The following is a 15,663-nucleotide window of genomic DNA, read 5'->3' on the forward strand; positions in this document are numbered from 1 at the left end:
TTCTCCGGCCACCCATAAGTTAGAGGCGTTATCTATAGGGGGCAGTTAAAGGAATCTTGTGATGTATTCTCTAACCTACATGAAGCTTGGAGGGCATGCAATTTGCAGGAACAATTAAAGAGAGCTTAGTCAATGAAGACAGGTTACAGAATAGTATTTATTAAGCAAGTTTTAGTTCAAGGGACCTAATTGATGACTGCCCTTGGTTTCACATGGTCTTGATGGATTCTTAGACTGTGTGGAGTCTTGCTGAGAGGAACTAGTGATTGAGCCCAGAGCTGTGGAATAATAGTGAATGGATCATGGATGCTCTACAGCTTAATCAAAGTGATTTACAGACCAACACTTTTAACTTTTGTCTGACATCTTTCTCCTTATTTTCAAGGGAAGTATGAAAGTGAACCAATGTTTTAGCAATCAAATATAACTTTATATTCTTAACCCCTTGGTTTCCTGCCACATTAATTCAACAAATATTTATTTAATTATTTATACATTTTTTATTTTAAATTTTTTGGCCACGCGGCTTTTGGGATCTTAGTTCCCTGACCAGGGACTGAACCCGTGCCCTGGCAGTGAAAGCGCTGAGTCTTAACCACTGGACTGCCAGGGAATTCCCTAACAAATATTTACTGAATACCTACCTGGCATTGAATACTACATGCTGAGCAATGCTGTAGATAATTGTTGGGATAGCAAGAAGAATAAAACAGATTGTGCCCCCAGACATTTATAGTGTAGAGGAAGAAAGCAAAAAAGGTAATTAACAAATTATAATTTAATGTGCAAATACTGTTGATAGAGAGATTCAAAGTTTTTATCAGAGCCCAGCAGAGAGAACAGTTAAGTCCAAAAGTTAACAAATGTGATAACATTTGATGTGAAACTCAAGGTAAGAGTGGTTTAAGCATCAAAGCAGGTGGGGAAAGATATTTTAAATAAAAGAAACATGATTAGAAGCTGCAAGTTACAGAGGTGTATAAAATGTTCTTGGACAAAGAGTCGTTAACTTAAGCTAGAGTTTAAAGTGTGTGTGTGTGCGCACGTGCGTGTGTGCACGGGGAGGGTTGGGAAAATGGAATAGGATGAGGATGGAAATTAGGATTTGTAGAAACAACACTTTTGTAGGAAAAAAAGCTTTTGCCGCATCTTCCTTTTTCCGTCTATGTGCCTGAACATACCCACAGTCATGGTGTCTCTATAAAGGTAATTCCAAGTAATACGTGCAAGGATGATATAAACATCTGTTTATCTTCTGTTCAGCTGTGTGGCTTCCCAAGTGGTTTCCATTGCTGGGTATTGGATGGACGTTTTACTCCAACATGCTTCACTTGCTGCATGGGGTGGCTGAAACCTGTAGCCTGAAGGCTTGGCAAACCTGCTCAGCTAAAGAATGTGGGCCTGCAGGCATGAAACCTGGTCTCTTTACCCAGTGTAAACAGGAAGCAAGTGATGGTTGTAATAAGGAAAACTGAGACTCTGGGCAGTGAACTGCTGGCAGACAGCATCTGAAGCAAACCAGGGGCCCAGTCACTCAGCTGGTAAATAATCGCTGTAAAGTCAAGAAGAACATTACACACTCACACACACACACACTCACACACACACACACACAGAGCTATACTTTACCCTAAGCAGCACACAGACCCTATGTAACCAGAGTTGTTAAAACTTGACCCTCTGTTTTTGAGACTGGAATAAAAGAGAGAGCCAGAGGTGGGTGTATAAAAGCTTTTAGAGAAAAGTATGTGGCTGGTGGCATTCATATCAAATGACACCACGTTCCTGTCACACAGATTGAGTTCAGGTGCTTGAAATGCTCAAGAGCCAGCTTGGGGACTTGGCCTTTTGTCTGCCTCCTTCAATGCACAGCTTGTCCCTCTGTCTTCACAGCCCCTCCTCTTTTTAAAGGGCTCACAGAAATGACTAGAAATGAAGTGCATCTGACTCGAATGAAATGCCAAGTTCACTGACTATGAAATAGTGTCAACTTTTTCTTTCCAGCACTTTGATTCTGAGGCCACAGAGAATTCTCATGAAATAAAGCTTATGATGAGGACTGGGGAGGCATCCAGTAACCCAAACTGATATATATTGATCTGTGAAAGGGCATCCTGACAATCCAGAGAGTGTTGACCATGGAAATGTTGAGGTGAATTGATGAATTGCACTTTGGACTTTAGGAAATCATAGTTCGGTGATGACAGTGATGATGTAGTTAATGATTTATTGACAATATTCGTTATTGGCAATAGGCTTCCTTTAATGCTTCTGCAATATGACTCCAAATTCCAGCCTCATCTTATTCACCTTCCCCAACCCTTCCTGAAAGACATTAGCATGTGGGCACACACACATAGAGCTTATTACAAACCCTCTGTTTATTAAAGTTAGTTTAATCTATGTAACCAACCTATGAATTTGATGGTATTAATAGCCTTATTTTATAGAAAGGAAACTATAAAATTCAGAGTGGATAGATAACTTGCCCAAGGTCACACAGCTAGTGAGGGCCATATTTGCAATGTAAGAGCAGATCTGTTTTATCTTAATACTCATGTTACATCATGCTATATACTTCCTTTAGTTCAGTGGTTCTCAACAGGAGACAATTTTACCCCTGGGGCACATTGGCAATATCTGGGCAACACTACTGGTTGCCATACCCGGGGTTGTGGTGCCACTGGTATCTGGTGGGTAAAGCTAGGGATGCTGCTTAACTTCCTAAAATACAGAGGACATACTCCCCTGCAGCAACGAATTATTTGGTCCAAAACAGCAATAGTTCCAATGTAGAGAAATCTTGGATTAGTTGTATAGATGGACAGCCATACTTCTGACTTTAATTCTTAGAAAACTGGATGAAATATTTGAGATGCATATATGAAATGCAACAGAATAAAAAATAATTTCTGCCTTGAGTATTTGGCGAGGCATTGTGGAAGAGATAGGATTTGAGCTTGGTTTTGAAAAATGAGTAAGAGCTTGAGCACTATAGATCTTTGTGGATTGAACAGACTGTCAGAGCTAGAGGTTCTTAGGCAAGCTTAATACAGTGGGTTTTTAAAAAAAAATTTTTAAAGGAAAAGACTTTAAAAAATAAGATCTTACTCAGAACCCAAATACATAAAACCTATAAAAATTGAGCAGCTCTGATTGATGTGATTATAGGGACTAAAGCTTACCTTTTACCTTTTCTTCCATATCTTCTCCCCAGATCCTCAGGTATCTGTTGTTTTAACATTATTAATAATAGCACTTTCTTTCTTTTCAAAAGAATCCTGGTTTGGATGATAAATTATATGGTCACCCAACCTGTGAAGAAATCTAGCGTTCTAAGGAACAAGTTATGAAAATTATTGAGTCTGACTTTTTCTCTATCCCTTTTGAAAATGAGGAACATAAATTCTCTCCTAAATATTAGGATTTCATTCAAATGCTTCTAGCAACTTACGTAACTATAATATAGCTATCAAAACCTGGAAATTAAACATTGGTACAATACTATTAACTAAACTACAGGCCTTATTTAAATTTCATCGGTTTTTTGTTTTGTTTTTCCTAATGTCCCCTGTCTGCTCCAGGATCCAATCCAGGATCCCATATTACATTTAATTATTCTGTGTCTTTATTCTGTTTCACAGTCTTTCCTTTATTTTCATGACCTTGGTGATTTTGAAGAATACTGGTCAGTTATTTTGTAGAATGTTCTCACTGTGAGTTTGCCTGATGCTTTCTCATGATTAGATTGAATTGAGTTAGATTTTTGGGGGGCACAGATACTGCAGAAATGATGTTGTGTCCTTTCACTACCTCATATTGCAGCCTCACAATGCCTGTATGTCTTATTACCAGTGATGTTAACCTTGATCACTTGTCTAAGATGGGGTATGCTATATTGCTCCTTTGTAAAGTTAGTATTTTTCCCTTTATAATTGATAAATATCTTGGAAGAGGTACTTTGATGCTCAACTCATGTTTTTTGAAGTCATGGTTTCTGAGTGGAATTTAATATAGCCTTTGGCATCTAGGGAAATTTTATTATTTTAAAATAGTGCATATCAGGTTTTTACAAAAGTGCTTTCTGGAGTCTATCATGCGTATTAAAGAAATGGCATTCAAAGTCTGAAACTGAAGAGAATAGGACTAAGGAAGCTAAAATTCTTCTTTCTTGTAAGTGATAATATTTATATCTATAAATAGTATGCTTTAAAAATATTTTTGAGCAATGCACTTGGATCTAATGAGGTAGGTATTTACCATCATTATCATTATTATTATTTTCCCATTTTCAGATGTGTAAACTAAGGCTCAGGGAGATTAAATGATTTTTCCAAAGTCTAATCATCAGTAACAGATAGGGCGAGGGAACATACTTTTTTTCCACTATACGCAGTGATGGAATGGACATCGTTAGATTGCATTGAGTTCCATATCACTGGATATGTCCATGTAGAGGGGTGTGGCTTCTTGGAGAGGATGAATGTAGGCAAATTAAACAATAAATGAGTGGCTGGAATCTATAAACCTAAGATCACTTCTGACCTTGATTATTCCATGTTATTAATTTATTCTTCCGATTTTGCTTTTCTCTCTTGGAAACTTAAGAAAGAACACTTCTTTCTGACTTTTTTATTTTTTTAAGATACTGATGATGTATTTTCTTTTCTTGTTTTTTATGCATTTTATTTATTTATTTATTTATGGCTGCGTTGGGTCTTTTGTTGCTGAGCACGGGCTTTCTCTAGTTGCAGCAAGCAGGGGCCACCCTACATTGCAGTGCGTGGACTTCTCATTGTGGTGGCTTATCGTGTTGTGGAACACAGGCTTTAGGCACGCAGGCTTCAGTAGTTGTGGCATGCAGGCTCAGTAGTTGTGGCGCATGGGCTTAGTTGCTCCGTGGCATGTGGGATCTTCCCGGACCAGGGCTCGAACCCGTGTCCCCTGCATTGGCAGGCGGATTCTTAACCACTGCACCACTAGGGGAGTCCCCTTTCTGGCTTTCTTATCCAATCAACTAAAGAACTGGTGGAGTTTTCTGTAAGGGACGATGTCCTCCTTCCCAGAATCCCCAGGTTACATGACTATAGTTTGTTTCATTCAATGATACTAATATTTAGATCCATTCTAAGGTCTTAAAGAGGATGCTAGGACTGGGAACTAGTAATAAGAGTTAACTTCTGTCTGTCTTTGTCACTATAGGCTCATGGAAAACAAGCAAAATCCTACCTGTCTGTTGGATTCTTTAGTCAGTGATATTTAGAAGTGAGTCTGTTTTTTAAATTAAGGTTTGACATTATCTAATTCGGTAAATATTACTTGAACTAAAGTAGAGGGACAAGTACCTTAGTTTATTTTGAAAGCCCACAGCTATTGAGGCACTCTAGCAAACTCTATGTTGTTTATCATAAAGTCACTATTTTTTTAACTTCTGATATTATCCCAAAATCATAGATTTAAATGCGTCTTTTCAAAAGAGCAAACTGAGGCTCGAAAAGGGGAAGAGAATTTATAATGTCACAGAGCAAGTAAATCAGCAGTTTTATTTGCATGGCTTTTCTTTCTTTCTTTCTTTCTTTTTTTCTTATAGGTTAGGTCAAATAGTAGTGATGGACATATTCTAAATTTCAGATTCTTTTTCTTACCAATAGGGAAACTAAGCTTACAATGGAGAAGTGGTTGCCCAAGGGCAATTTGGTATAAAATTAAGAATCCAGGATAAAACCTATATTGAAAATGGGATTATGGGGAAAGACTACAGGCTTCTCATTCTTCATTGAATCGTCATTCTATATTAGTCCCTCAAAGCCAAGATTGGTCTCCTCATGGAGAAAAGGAAAAACAATGGTGTCTTTATTGAACATGCTTAATAATTTAGATTGATATTGGAATATAGTCTAAAAGTTTTAATTTAGACTTGTAAGCCAGTTGCCTAGGAAACATACTTGGATCTTACTGTGAGTAGGCCCTTATTCCTAATGTTCCTTTTTACCATGGTGCAGAAAGTGGAGTAATTCTGGACAAATCATTTACCTTCTATTAGTCTTGATTTCCAACACGGGAATGATGATACCTTCTTTTACTTACCTGATAGGCTTATATTGGAATGAAATAATGGATATAAGAGAGCTTATTGGAAATAGAAAGATATGAGCTTTCCTAATTCATTTCCTTCTTTATATCTCTGTTTGCAGTGCTCCCTGAATTACCCTCCTCTTAACCCAATTCAACTTGATTTGACCAAAAGAAGGAATTTTTTTTCACTCATTTAACTTAAAATTCAGGATAGGCTGATCCAGTAACCCAAATGGCTTTGTGAAGAATTACTCTCTCTCCATGTCTTAGTTCTTTCACATTTTTTGGTTTCAGTCTCAGTCAGGTTCTCACTGTGTGGCCAAAATGACCATGAATACCTCCGGGCTTGGATGCTATCAGTTTCACAGCCACATTGGTCATGTGCCCATAACTGAATCAATCTCCTCGACCAGAGGAATGGATTCCTCTGGTTGGTTAGGACTGAGTCTTGTGCTAAAGTCAGCTCCGCTTAAGCTATTTGGACTAAATGGAAGAATGTGGTTCTCCAAAGGAAAATCGAGGTACTCTCATTGGAAGAAGAGTCTCAAATGGAGGAAGGGATGCTGGCTTGGAAAGAACAGCTGCTGACAGGCCCTCTCTAACCTCATTTCACCCATTGAAACCCTACTAACCCTTAAAGGGTTGTCTCAAGAGTTTCCTTTGGAAGTCATTCCTAATCCTCTAACCACATATGATTTCTCCCTCTTTTGTGTTTCTTTAGCATCATGTGCCTCTTTTTGCTGTTTATTTTCATGGACTTTGTACTATCATCACAAGTTCATTTTTTATGTTATTATAGTGTCACTTCTGTGAGGGCAGAGACTATTTCTCCCTTGTCTTTGAATCTTCAGCAGTACCTGATGGGTGTCTGATCCATAATAGACTATCAGTAAATATTTATTAAACTGACTTCTTAATGTTGTACAAGTTATGAATAATGAAAAATAAACAAGATGTGGCAGCTAATTTTATTATGTACATAATTTATTAACTGATTGATTTATTAAAAGTCTAACAGAAGCAATGTTAACAATTCTGAGATACGATTTCTGTTTAAGAAGTAAGAATAACTGAAGCTCCAGGAGAGTGGTCAACCATTGTGAGCACTGGCTGGGGAGGGGGTGTCTCTGGACCTACTCTGAATTCACTAACTCTGTGCCTTCTTTTACTCTTCAGTCGTCCGGGTTCATGTCTAAGCTTATTTTAGCTATCCAGAATGCCCACAGGAATTCCACTGGATCTGGAAGAGGAAAGGGATTGATGGTGTTAACTGAGCCCGTTTTGATTGAGACCTACACGGGTCTGATGTCATTCATTGGAAACTGCAACAAACTTGGCTATTCCCTTGCCCGGGGGAGTGTTGGTTTTTGACACTCTTTTTGGGGGATAAGTACATCATCCATAGCTACTCATTACTGAAGATTCTGTTTCAGCCCACCATATTTTTGGACTGAAACAATTAGTTATTGTTAAATAGTATTACATGATTTTGAAGATTCAGTATCTTAGGGGACCTAAAAGCTTGATTAGACTGATAAATGCACACTTCAGACCTTCTATAAGGATAATCAAATTTCTTAAAACCAGAAAATAAATTCTCCTGAGCCCATCAAATAATGTTGGCAAATGAATGACAAATGAACACCTGATCATAAACTTGGGGAGGGCCCTCAGGTTCTTGTTTCTCTGTCCTCTAAATGTAGGCATGTTCTGGGTCTTTATTTTCAGCCCTCTGATCCTGATCTTCTCTCTCACTGGGGTCTCAATCTATATTATTTTAGCTACCTTTTTTTATGAGGATGACTTCCAAATCCATATTCTCATCTCTGGTGTTTAAGACTCAGTTTTGCATTTCTGTCTGCTGATCATCTATATCAGTGTTCCAATGGACACTTATACTCAGCATCTTCAAAATCTTGGATTTCTGTATGGGATTTTAATGGTCCCAGTCATCATTCCTGAAATCCATCAGTTTTGATGTCTTTAAACTTCTTGCCAGATACATTCCATATAATATCTGTCTTTGTCTGGGCTGCTATAACAAAAATACTACATACTGGGTGGCTTATAAACAACATAAATTTATTTCTTACAGTTCTGGAGGCTGCAATTCTGAGATTAGGGTGCTAGCCTGGTCAGGTGAGGGCCCTCTTCTGGGGCTCAGATTTCTTGTTATATCATTACAGGTAAAGGGGCAAGAGTGTTCTCTTGTGCTTCTTTTATAAGGGCATTAATCTCATTCATGAGGGCTCTGCCCTCACAAGCTAAGGCCCCCTGTTTAATACCCTCACAATGGGCTTTAGGATTTAAACATATAAATTTTGGGGGGACATAAACGTTCAGACCATAGAAGTACCACATCTGTATGTGACTTAGATTGTGCCCAATGCCCGGATGTCAAACTTAAAGTTCATTCTTCTTTCAAAACTGTTCATATACTCCTTCTCCTTTCCATTCTCACAGGTATGTTATTAGATCATGTTTTAAATTCTGTTTACCTGGATATTTGTTATATACTTTTAATTGGTATCCCTGCTCTAAGGCTGACCCTCTTCTAATCCATTTTATACTTGGTTGCAAGACTCCTAAAGCACAATTTGATTATATCATTCCCTGTTCAAGAACTTTCAATGGCTCATTTCCTTTTGCAGATTTTTTTTTGTTTGCTCATATGTTTTCTTTTTTTAACAGCAGACCTTTCCTTCTAATGAAATCTGTTTCAGTTGCCCAATATGTAAAACAGATAGAAGTAGGACCACTATGATTGAAATAGAGATGGGAATGCCACTGATCTCCTCTTTTTTGGGTGTCAGAAGTGCCTCTGTGGGATGTCTATGGATCCCACAGGAGTTTAAGAAGAATGTTTCCAAAAATACTCTTCTAGCTCATTCTGTTTCTATTTTCTTTTCTCTCATATTTCCTCTTTGTCTCTCCTTGACTTAGGTCTAATTGTGAACAACTCAGGAGGTCATCTCCTCTGTTTTCATCTCTAAAATTTTTTTTTCAATTTTATTGTATTTTTAATTTATTTTGAAAAGAAACTTTTAATGTTGAGCACTATAAACATTATTATAATCAGCTCTTTGCCTGTCCAAAGAACCAAAGTTGAGACACCTTGGCTGGTATTCAAGTTAAAAATTCCAGCTGTTTTTTGGGGGGTGGAAAGGGGGAAGGAGGTGCTTATGTAAGTCTAAAGTCTTTTCTTCAAAATGCTCACTTCCTCAATTTCAAAGACTTCCTCTGATATTTCACAAACATCAATTTGATGGAGGCATTCAAAATCCAAACTTTGAATAACCCTCATTTAATTTTGTCTTTATCTTTGCTTACTTCCATTAGTATTTCTCTCCCTCTCTTTCCACTTCCCAGCACCCACTTTTTTTCCCCTCACGATGGCAAATATTGGTATAGTCCCCAAGACAGGGAACTTCTTTTCAGACTGTAAAAGGAAATGTTGAAATCCTTAGCTGTCCTGTCAACAGTAGTGGAATGAAAAGTCGTTGGATTGTTTTGGCAGTGGTTCTGAAGCAGGCACAATTGGCAAATTATTATAACACCACTACCCGAAAATCCCCATTTGCCTCAAGATAGTGGCATTTGTTGACGGAAGCCTCTGAAATGTCCAGCACGTTCTCTTGAGTTACCATTTAAGGATCAGTCTGACAAGTGACTTCTTTCTGCATATTTATTCCCCTTGTAACGTAGGCTGGACTGTTCCCAAATGACCTTCGAAAGGACACAATGCAGCATCATCAATGGAGCAAATCAGAAAAGATGAGAGGAGGGAAATATCTCTTAGCCCTGAGGTCAGTCTGTACCAACAGTATACCAAGGCTGTTTAGTGTGGAGAAGAATGATCTCAGAGATGACATGAGAATTGTCTTCACGTTTCACACAGATTGTCCTGTGGGATATTCCAGAAACTGATAAATGGGATCTAGGAAGCAGGATTGTGACCAGAGGATGAGAGGATTCAGGGATTTGGATGGCAGTTTAAGACAAGAAAGAACTTCTTATAGTTAAAAATGTCCAAAGATGGGAAGCTTTGCTCCTTGAAAGAGTCTCCCATCACTTGATGTGTACTAGTAGGGACTAGATAAAGTGGATATTGTGAAAGGGATTGTTAAGGGATTATTGATAAAATCATTTGAAACCAGAGACGTTATGATTCTCCAAATAATTGTTGTCGATGATTAGGTAATACATCCTTTTTTTTTGGAAAGAGTTGAATCAATCATGTGAGACCCTGGAAAATTAACTGAACTTTCCTAAGGTTTAATTTCCTCATCTGCAAAATGGAGACGATGCTATCTCTTTTGTCTACTTCATAAAGACCTTGTGAGGATTCAATGAAATGAGGTTAAATTATTTTATTAAATAAAAATCATTGAGTATCTGCCTGTAGTGCAATGTCACTTTGGCAGCAGAAACTGGAACACCATCCAAGGGAACTAAATTCACTTCTGCGAATTGTTTTTTGGTCACCATGGACCTGCCGACCATCTCTTTCCCATTTGACACATGGTATTCTCACTTGGGTTCCTTGTGCATAAGCTTGACAAGTAACCACAACCCACAAACCAGGAGACCTATATGTATACCTGGGCTTTTCCTTCAGGCTATCATCTGAACTATACCAATAATGTCTCTCAAAGGGGCATCCTAGGTCTGATTGGGAATAAGATTTGATACAAGAGGCATTAAGTACAAAGCATATCATCATAAAAATGTCATGGTTGGCCATTTTCTCTATCTGATCTTTGTCCATTCAAGAAATCCTACTAGAAAATCTCCAATATATCTCTGTTCAGAAACTATTTGAACAATTCTATTGACAGATTGCTCATAGTCTTCTGATACATCTTGGGCAGCTCTGATGGTTAGAAAGTTCTCCTGTTGATTTAGATTCTGGAACATCCATCTACCATCTCTTTTATTTAAAAATAAGATTCCCATGCTGGAGTAGGTTCAGCTTGTGTTTCAGTACCTGGATGTGGGGCATTGGGGTTACAGAGCCAAGGTTGATGGATTCTCTAACACTTGACAAGAAGGTGAGCTGCCACGAATCACCATGCCTGGCCTCCCAGTGGGCAGTTGGGCCTTCTTGGAGGCTGACATTTGGCCAGCCTCTAAGGCAGAAAAGAGAAGCTAATTTATGAGGATCTTTTGCCTTGCGCCCCCTTCTCATTGTCCCTTTGCTGAAGCATTACTAAGGAAGCCGATTCATAGAGCCCTGGGGCTAAGGAAGCAAAGAAACCATCTAATCTAGTGCTTTCATTTCACAGAACACAGAGCAAAGGCCTAGAAACTGGAAAGAAATTGCTCAAAAAAGCAGATGGCGAATTTTTGGCAATATGGGGATTAAACTCTAAAGCTTCCAATCTCCAATTCCAGCTCCACTGCTCTTTCCATATACCTCCGTTCCCAGGAAAAGGCATGTCATCTAAATCAGCGTATCATAGTTTCTGTGTTTATTCTGACGTGAGAAAACAATAGGTCACCGTTGTTTAGGGGGAATTTCCAGAAATTACCTGTATTTTCTTAAAGGCTAAGGTCACTCATGGAGCTCTCTGATGTCCTATCTGATTTAAAAGCCCAAACAAAGCTGCGGAAGCCAGCAGATATTTTGTAAGGCAGCTTTACCTCTGCCTGGCATTTTGTGGGGCAAAAGAGGGGAGGGCAAAAGTATTAAATTCAGGCTTAAAAGCTCCTCAGAAATTCTTTACACACAGGAGACCAAGTTGGAGAAAAGAAGATGACTCCTGCCAAGGGGAAGAAAGAGAGAGATGAATGCCTGTGGTTTTCAAAGGTTAACAACAACAACAAAGCCCAAGTATTTGCACAAGGATGAATGTTCATTGGCTTTTGGCCAACAACTGTACGAGGGCTTGTGCCCACATCCTGTAGCTGTGGTTTAGGGACGCTGCTCATGAGTGACTTCTTATGCTTAGTGGCAGGAAACTTTAGTCACTGATGTGTAAACTCACCTTTGGTCTGCACCTCCCACAATGTGCTCTGAAGGCAGTTCGGGGACCAGGCCTCCTGATTTTCTTACAGATACCAGTTCCTCAGAGACTAAGGAAGAACTCAGTTTAAGGCCTTGGGAGGGACTGAGACTTGATCAGTACTTACCTTACTCCACTCAATTGTAGCAACCCCTTAGGATAATTCTATAGCCACAGGGAGGAATTATGATATCCTCTGCAAAATCCTCCCTTTAACCTCAAAACCCAAGAAAAAAAAATGCGAGCTCTGTTTCATTTCAGGGCTGCAATATGAAATATGAGAGGCGAAGTCAGGAGGTTGCTTCTGAGCCTAGATCTTGTATCTGATGAGCTATTTTACACTCAATTTTTTAAAATTCGTAGTAAACTCAAAGTCCCCTTTTCAGTGAAGCTAAATGGAATTTGCAAAAAATCATTCAAAAAGCAGATGGTGTGTTTTGGGCAATACTGAGATGAAACTCTAAAGCTTCCATTTTCCTACTCCTAGCCACTGCCCTTTCCGTATATCACCATTCCCAGGGAAAGGCATATCATCTAAATCAGGGTTTCACAGTTGTCATCTAAATCGGTGTATCATAAGTTACTTTGAGGTGAGAAAATAATAGGTCCAGTTTAATTGACTCTCATGTTTTTAGGTAGATATGAGAGACTGTGATGTTACATTATGGGTAGAGAGTATGTTGAGATCAGTTTCTCTGAATTACCACCTCGTCTCTCACATCCTGTCCACAGTGCTTACCTCATGCATCTCAGGAACTACTTTTCCTTCCTTTTATATTCCCTGCTCACTCTTTATGGAATTATTGAAAAAGATTGGAAGGGACCCTAAAGATCATCTAGTTTAACCTCCTACCTATTGCAGGAACGCCCTCAACCAAAACACACAGCAGATGCAGGCTCAGCTTCTGCAAAAACATTGCCAGGGCAGAGAATCCCTTGCTTTCTACAGCAGCAAATTCTACTGCCAAGCAACTGCAGTGAGTTAAAGGTTTTTTAAAATATTACATCCAAACCTTCCTCCCTGGAAATTTACCTATTTGGTCCTTGATCTTCCTTTGAAGTTACCCCAGGTAAATCAATTTCCTATTTCATATGGCCACACTTCAAATAAACACAGCTAACTGGTGCTCTCCCAACAAAGTAGTTTTATTTTTATTTTTTGACACAAACCCCCAGTTACCACAACCGTTCTTCATGTGCTGGATTATCCATAGCCCCTGTTGAACTCCTCCTTGTTTGTGGACTATTCTGTTTGGTTAACATTTCTTTTAAAATATTATATTCAACACTGGCATTGCATTTCAAATATAGGCTGACCAGTTCAGGTTAGAATGTAGTAGTTCTTCACTTGCCAATGTACTATTATTAATGAAATCCAGGTTTTCTTTATTATACTATTTGTTCTCATCAAGTTTATGTTCAACTTCATACTATATATAATACATAAAATTATTTTTCTGATTTAATAATCTCATTTAAGGAACCAATGAGGCCACTTAAGTATGGATTAATTGTAACAAACCTGGATTAGCTCCAGGTTTCACTGCTTTTCTCTTTTGACTTTTAAATTTATTTGTTAAATTTTTTCTAAAGTATGTATTTAATATTTTATCCTGAATCAGTGTCAGACTTATTTTTCTATAGTATCTGGCAACCAATATTATTATTATTTATTTTTGCGGTACGCGGGCCTCTCACTGTTGTGGCCTCTCCCGTTGTGGAGCACAGGCTTCGGATGCGCAGGCCCAGCGGCCATGGCTCACGGGCCCAGCCGCTCCACGGCATGTGGGATCTTCCCAGACCGGGGCACGAACCCGTGTCCCCTGAATCGGCAGGCAGACTCTCAACCACTGCACCACCAGGGAAGCCCCAACATTATTTTTAAGTGGGATTTTTTTTCTGTCTTCAGTCTAGAGGACAAAGTGGGAATTGTTATCATGATGGGTAGCTGAGCCAAAGAAGTACAGTAATCAGAATGGTTTACTCCATAGAGATCTTTGGTATTGGCTAGCTGATCATTTTGTCCTCAGAGCAAAAATAGATGGGCAGTCCACTCAAGTTTTATTTGGTCTGTGTAAGCAAGAGTAAACAGAAGGCTGACTTGAATCAGCATCTACCACCCCACTGTTACTGAAAGTGGGGTCCAGCTGCTTGCCACTCTAAAGCCAATAAAAAGACAAGGTTGGTGGAAAGGAAATTTGCTTCATTTCAGGGGTTAGCCATGGGGTTGGAGGGGATTGTGGACTCATGTCCAAAGGCCAAATCCCCCATGCTGACAACCAGTGGGCAAGACCTTTAAAGGGGAGATTCAGGGGTATATAGGCAGAGGGAGGGGGCTACATGCAGCAACAGCACAGCTAGCTCTGACAGTCATCTTGAAATTGATCATGTGGTGGTCTGATCAGCATCATCTTGATTGTTCAAAGTACAGTTAGTCTTCAGTTCCAGAGTCAGTTTGTTCCCATTTTCTTGAGGCCAATTCTCAGAATTGTGGCAGTGTATGTCATGGCTACAATCTGGTTATTATGTAATTAACTTCTTCCAGCTGGTAGGGGTTTCAGTATCTACAAAACAGCTCAAAGGATATGGCTCAGAGTATTATCTATAGCCCTTGAGGAGGAGCTAAAGGTCCTTGACTTTGCTTAATGACTAAACTATTATTATATTGTCCTGTTTGACTGTTTTCCTTTGCTTCTGCATTTTCTCACTTCTCTGATTAAAGTTATTCGTTGGCTAAAGCTTTTCTACAGACAAAAGGCAGGCAGAGGACGTGGGGGAGAAGGCCATAGGATCCTGCTCCATTTCACCACAATACTATAATCTTCATTGAATGCAGATTGCCCAATTCAATGGTAATAATTCCCACTGTCATTTTTGCCCTATGGAGACTAGCCACAATGAAGCTGTTTAAGAATGTTGGGTTTCCCCTCACGAATGTATTTCTCTTGGCCTTGGTGAAGGAAGTGTCTCTGAATCTACTGAGGGGATACAGTTAACGGGAAACTGAGAAGCTCTTACATAATAAATACACTTGAGCATCACAATCTCCCTAAGCCTTTGGATACCTTCTTCTAGCATTTCAACTTCATTCAGTATACACTTCCTCTGGGTCCACCTTTCAGTCAATTAACCAAGCAAATTATTGGAGCCATTTTTCTCCCACAAATCCTTTTTATTGTTTCCAAAAAAGCAATTTTGTCCACAGAAAATCCCAGTGCCCCACATTTGTTACAAAATCATTCCCTAGGTCTGATGCCAGGAGAAAACGGTGAGATCTGGAATTCCTCCCACCAGCAGCATTTTCTGACATGTAGACAGTTTATCAAATATAATTTATTCAGAAAAAATACAGTGTTTTAAAACTTAATTCCAAAAGAAGACTGAAAAAGCCCAAAGGCTGAGCAGTAAACAGCCTCTGCAAGAGCACCAGGTCAGGTCAGGCTGAGAACAGCCACCAGGGTCAGGCTCTGAGGGGAAGTGCACCGGTCCTACCAGGAGACCGTGATAGGCACAAGAGCGGCCCCCCCCAACCAGGAATTGATGGCGGTGGCCATTCTTCTTCCCAGGCTGCCCACCCACCCCA

The 15,663-nt window shown here is 39.3% G+C and overlaps 1 protein-coding gene across 1 annotated transcript in view; it reads left to right on the plus strand.

The window, feature by feature from the left end:
- TPRG1 (tumor protein p63 regulated 1) overlaps nt 1–7,446 on the plus strand; it is a gene marked incomplete at its 3' end in the record, with an annotated part of 116,739 nt that extends 109,293 nt beyond the window's left edge. The window contains exon 5 of the mRNA XM_081235267.1: nt 7,252–7,446. Coding sequence (XP_081091393.1) covers nt 7,252–7,446 — 195 coding nt within the window. The remainder of the gene's footprint in view (nt 1–7,251) is intronic.
- Nucleotides 7,447–15,663: the final 8,217 nt, after the last annotated feature.

Source organism: Mesoplodon bidens (genome assembly GCF_964165515.1).
Source record: "Mesoplodon bidens genome assembly, chromosome: 5".
NCBI lineage: Eukaryota > Metazoa > Chordata > Mammalia > Artiodactyla > Ziphiidae > Mesoplodon > Mesoplodon bidens.